This window comes from Oryzias melastigma, linkage group LG18 (assembly GCF_002922805.2).
Source record: "Oryzias melastigma strain HK-1 linkage group LG18, ASM292280v2, whole genome shotgun sequence".
In the NCBI taxonomy this organism is placed as follows: Eukaryota; Metazoa; Chordata; class Actinopteri; order Beloniformes; family Adrianichthyidae; genus Oryzias; species Oryzias melastigma.
Genome location: NC_050529.1, coordinates 20,231,781 through 20,237,769, shown reverse-complemented (window position 1 = coordinate 20,237,769; position 5,989 = coordinate 20,231,781). Strand labels below are relative to the sequence as shown.

Genomic DNA, 5,989 nt, shown 5'->3' with positions numbered 1-5,989 from the left:
TTTTTTTTTTTTTTTATCTGCATGGAATCTGTATGAGAAGTTCCCTATATTCTTGTTGATGCTAGTATTACACTGCGTCTCACTGGTCAGTCTTTGTGCAACAATAATTCCAGAATCCTACTGTTCCTAGTACTGCACTTTTCTTGGATTATGGTATTATTTTTACTATTACAATTCATTCTATTATCAAAACTGCTGATATTGCAAATATTACAGTTGCAGTTCATTTGTGTGTAAATAAAGCTATTTATGCTATTAAAATGTATTTTGCACTAAACCTTTGGTGAAGAAAATGTTTATTATGTATCTATTAGGTAATAGATGTGTATTGTATGTATGTAGTTCAGGGTGGTATTGAAATGTCTACATACACAGTAGTGGAGTAAATTGCTGCCACAATAATAGGATGGTAGCAGTGATGAAGAATGCCTGTCAGAAAAAGAAGGATTAGCCAACAGTGATGGTGACACTGAAGATGCTGAGGGAATTGAGCTTGAGGATGGACTACCTGAAAGAGTTCAAGAACAGACAAAAAACTGATTCCTCTGGACCCCGCCCCCCCATGCAAGATACTCTTAGAAAAAAGATATGAAACACAATAAACTAGACCATGAATCTGAACTCCATCTAAAAATTGCGTGTAAACAGCTGTTGACAATATTTTGATGGAATATGTTTAAGAACAGCTTAATTTTTGTGCAAAGCATGGAGCAATGTTAGAAATGGATGATAAGATTCATATACGAGAGAAACAAATAATGAAAACACTGAGAACATAACCTTTACTGTGGCTTTCATAATTTGTACATAAAAAGTTAAACCCTCTTAATCTAAAATACACTATGCTTTTTGTTTCATTAACTGCTTTTAGCTTAAATTTTGTAGTGAAGTCATACATGTTTTTATTGCCAACAAACTGGAGAATTTTGTTTAGTGTTTCTATGTTTTTATTTTGTCTTAATTGTCTTTTTTGATTTGAAATGTTCTGTTTACCACTTCAGATGTGAGAAACGGCTAACATGATGATGTTTTTCCTTCATCAGATCATGTGATCCTGATCAATAAGAACAGGACCTGGGAGGAGGCCTTATACTACTGCAGACATTATTATAATGACCTGGTCACCATCACTAACCTGGATGAACAGAGATGGGTTCAGGAGAAAACCAAGAATGCTACAACTCCTTATGTGTGGACGGGACTGCGCTACACCTGCACTCTGGGGTTCTGGTTCTGGGTCAGTGACGAGGTGGTCCGCTACAAGAACTGGGCCTCACCTGAACAGGTGAATAAGTGTGACATGTCAGGAGCCATGGAGACAGGAGGAGAACACAAGTGGTTCAAAATAAATGCTGAGGACAAGTTCAACTTCATATGTTCAAAGTGAAAATCTGATCACAGATTAGGATTTTATTTATGTATTTATTTACCGAGATTCTTGTATTCAAATAAAGTTTAAAGCATTTCCCTGAAACTTTTAGCAAGTTGAGGAAAGTGCTTTATGGAAAATTGATCTATTCCCTCAACTTATTGCAATATTACTTGGTGACACACCTTTGCTAGTTGCTTACACAAAATAATTTTATTACCAAAAACCCAACCTTGTCCACATCCAATGCACCATTATTCAGTAAGTTTAAGTCAATTAACATTCACAATATCAATAGTCTGTTAACTTGTACATTTGTATTTAGTGCACTTTAAAATACCAATTGGCCTCCACAAATAAAGATACTTTGTTCATAATCCCTAAATTCACTTGCATTCAACAAAACATACTTCCAAAACACACTAAACTACACTGAAAGAGGTCAAGACCTGTTTGTAAGATACCATTGAACCTAAGTCATTGAATACTCACGCAACCAAACTCTTTGACTATTGACTAAACCAACCTTAGAAATACTCTAAGCAAAATATTTGTTGTGATTTAATTGCAAACCAACTAAATGTAGAATGTGAATCATAAAAAAATTATAGGTTAATATTTTTTATCTTTTCTTTTTTTCTTTGAAATCTGTCTTTTTTTTAACTGGGGTTGGTGGTGCCCTTCCAGTTTCTTCCAACTCCCTACACATTTAACTGCTGTTTATAATGTAATCACTGTACTTTATTTTTGTTTTTATGCAATGATTTTATGTATGTGCTAAAAAAATAAAACAAATAACACATACTATGGTCAATGTTGTTTTATGTATTTTTGTGTGTTACATTGTATCACTAGCTTCATTTCCAGTTATGAAATTGTGGAAATTGGATTTGCGATGTGGAAACCCCCAAATTTTGAAAAAAAAATGCATTTATTGAAAAATGAGTTTTTGTTATAGGAGGAGATGGTTTATTTTTCTGTATCAAAATGATCATTTTTAACAAATCGGCAATGGAAACACCTTTTCAAATTAAATGTGCTTCTTGGTTACTGGCTGTGCTGCACAGCTGGTGCCACAAGGGATCTCAACGGATCACGGCTCATTAAAAGCTAAGCGTGTCTTGTGGGATTGTTGGATACACAGCTCCTCTTTAAAATCGGCAACCACAATTTCCTAAAACCACTTCATTGTACCTGTGGTGGCCTGAATAAGACACTGTAATCTCCTTTGCTAGATGATGATGAGTGCTAGTGCTGTGGCACAAATTTGAACAAATCTTTTCATGTTATAACAAGATACATTTAACGTTTATTTTTTAATACAGGTGAACAGGCTTCTCACATACTTTTGTGTCTTGGTCATTGACATACTGTATAGAGACTGTCAATGGTCTAGCTGGATGGCACCTGCCTGGCACTGCTCTAACAAATGCCCCCTTGTTGTTCCTCTATAGCAGGGGTAACCAATTAAAATTTCAGTGGGTCCAGTTATACAAATAGCCTTCATACAAAGGTCCACTTGGTGGACCTTTGTATGAAGGCCCTGCATGTCCGCAGTGGACCTGTGTGCCAAACCGTTCTGATCCGTACGGACCACAGATTATCCGTGATCCATTACACAGTTAGTTTTGACATAAACTCGTAATCACCCGAACACTCAGCTATATTTTTCATGTATTCATATTCTTTTTTTTTTAATGTTTGCCGGGCAACTCATTTCACTCCTCCTGTGACCTGCTGCTTGCATGCCCCGAACTGCATCATGCAGTGCATGTGTGTAAATGATGGCTACTGTCATAATCACTCGTTTTTGTGCAGTGAAGTAAAGAAGAAGGGAGAAAACCCCTGCAGCCCTTTCATCATAAGGCTCTGGTGAACCCTGTATGATTTTCAAGGGGTTAGGTCGGATTCTGCTCTTGTCTCGAGAAATGATTGTGGAGTTCCTGCAGGTCTGACATGCAACTGCATCTCTAGAGTTAATTTGACTAAGCATTCCTGGAGAAGAAATTTTCATTAAAAAAAAGATGATCAACTCTGGTGCTTTGTACTTTCCTTGCTGGTGGTAAAATTTGACTAAAGCCAAATCTGAATTCTTCCCCTACGGCTTCTCCTTACTCCTCCAATTAAAGGCATTTAATGGAATAATGATGTCCGAACTTTTTTTTTTTTTAATCATAAGGCGCATGTTGGGTATCCCTCTGCCTGTAGGTTGTTTTGTGTCTTGCTATGAGACAGAGGAGAATCACATTTCTTCAAGTGGGTGTGCTCTGCACAGAAGTTTACATTTTAAATATCAAGTTGTTGTTTTAGCATACTTTTTAAAGGTAGAAAAACGGATGTTGTGTATTTTTCAAGGGAGGGGAGCTATGCGCTAAAGTAGATGACCAGCAACTATTTATGATGTCATCGAGGGTTAGTAATGTCAAAATTTGAACCCCCTATTTGTGTATTTCTCTCTTTTTGGAGGGTTATATTTTTAAGGGTGGGGGAAAAATTGGTATTTGGCCTAAAGGGAAATTTAGGAGCAGGGAGCAACATAGGCAATCCTAGAGTGGAGGAGAGCCAATGGATTTATAGACATTAAGTTACCAAACAGTGTGGAGAAAACTCCAAAAACGCAAAGCAACAAACATAACAATAAAGGAACTCTGTAAATTCTCAAAGAATCACAAAAAATAAACACACAGACAAAACACACACTTAAAACAATGTAACTGCTCCTTGAATACAAACACTAGTTACTAAGTGCAGGATCCAAGGTGAGTGTTAAATTAAGAGTGATTGAACTTTATGGATCCCGGTCAGACTCCCTCTATAAGAACCTTGACTTAAAAGTCTCTTTGAGTCTACTAGTGGAGAGCAGTAAATCAGAGAATTGTGTCTTTTTACACCTAATGGTGTTAAGTAATGTCTTGGATAATAGCTGCAGTGAATGTGCATAGCATTTGGAGTCTCTGGTGCCAACAGTTGCTTTGAATAAATTCCTCACGATCTCTAATGTCGTCATTAGTTTTTCTTTAGTAGATGTGGCTGTTGTCCTCTTCTTCTTCATGAATCTCACTTTCAGCAGAACGGAAACAAACTATTGTAAAATGACAGAAGATTTGGCTGTATACGTTCAGAGGAGTTCAAAAGTCAAATTCAATTTTATGTAATTGTACTAACTTTGACAAACAGAACAAGAGCAGAATAAATAAAAAAAAATTAAACTTACGGAAAATGCATGTAAAACTCACGTCAAAGTTGTGAGGAAAGCAAAATATTTATATGAATGACAATTGCAGTGGATATTAGCTTAAATGGAAGTTAAGGATATCTTCTTGTGATACATTTAACTTTATTTAGAAGTAGAGAGTGGAACCTGAAAATACTAAAGTCATTAAACATGTTAAATTCTCATTTTTAACTTAAACATGCTGTTAAATATAACGGCACGATACTATGCTTGAAAGACAAAAAAAACTTTTAAAATGTTGAGTCTTTCAGTAACAAGCTCCAACCAGCAGAGAGCACTGGATCCCAAAGATTCATATCAGCACTTCCTCCCTTACAGCTCAATTAAGATTGTTGTTCAGTTTAAAAATGCCCATTTAATTTGAAATTCTGCATTTATTTATTATCAAGTGTGACTTTAGTAAACCAGTGTTTATTTTTACGTTTTGAGAATAAAATCTTAAAGCAGCTGAATGAAATATCTGGTACTTTGAGTTGAGATGACAGAAGTATTTGGCACAAACTATAATTAGGCCAATATTTTAAACATAATTCAACACTTGCATTATTTATGACTTACCCATCACTAAAAATTAACATCTTAACTAATAGATCCAAAACTATAAAATTGAACAAAAAAAACATCACAAAACTCAAACAAGCCAGTAATACATGAGAAATCCCATTATCAGTGATTAGATTTTTACTTAGAACAGAAAAAGTGAGCTTCTACTTTTCATGTTTCTTGAACCACATGTGTTTTCCTCCTCTCTCCATGGCTCCTGACATGTCACACTCATTCACCTGTTCAGGTGAGGCCCAGTTCTTGTAGCAGACCACCTCGTCACTGACCCAGAACCAGAACCCCAGAGTGCAGGTGTAGCGCAGTCCCGTCCACACAAAATAATTCAAAGCCTTCTCAGTTTTCTCCTGAACCCATTTCTGTTCATCCAGGTTAGTGATGGTGACCAGGTCATGGTGGTGATGTCTGCAGTAGTTCAAGGCCTCCTCCCAGGTCCTGCTCTTATTGATCAGGATCACATGATCTGATAAAGGAAAAGAATAATAAAACCCCAGTTCAAAGCTTTGAATAGATCCCATGTCAAAGTCAAGGCCCAATTATATCCGGCCCTCCAAATCATTTTATCTTATTGCTATTAATAATTTTATATTGCACTCATTTCTAACTTGTATAATTTTGACAAAATATATTTCTGTGGAGAGTAAAATATTAAAAATTATTTAGGGTTTAAGTTGATTTATTCTGTAATAATATTCCAGCCATTGTATTATTCATATGTTAAAAAAAAATTGACTATTTTGACATTTACTGAGATTTTTTTAAGCTATTTTTGGAGTTTAGCTAATACTTCAGCTACACGCTAGCTATTTAGGCTAATTTTAAGC

General features: G+C 35.7%; 1 protein-coding gene across 1 annotated transcript in view; it reads left to right on the top strand.

Moving 5' to 3' along the window:
* LOC112156103 (C-type mannose receptor 2-like) overlaps positions 1-2,185 on the top strand; it is a 5,501-nt gene extending 3,316 nt beyond the window's left edge. The window contains exon 4 of the mRNA XM_024288263.2: positions 1,044-2,185. Within this exon, the coding sequence (XP_024144031.1) occupies positions 1,044-1,387 (344 nt within the window). The 3' untranslated portion in view covers positions 1,388-2,185. The remainder of the gene's footprint in view (positions 1-1,043) is intronic.
* The last annotated feature ends 3,804 nt before the right edge of the window (positions 2,186-5,989 follow it).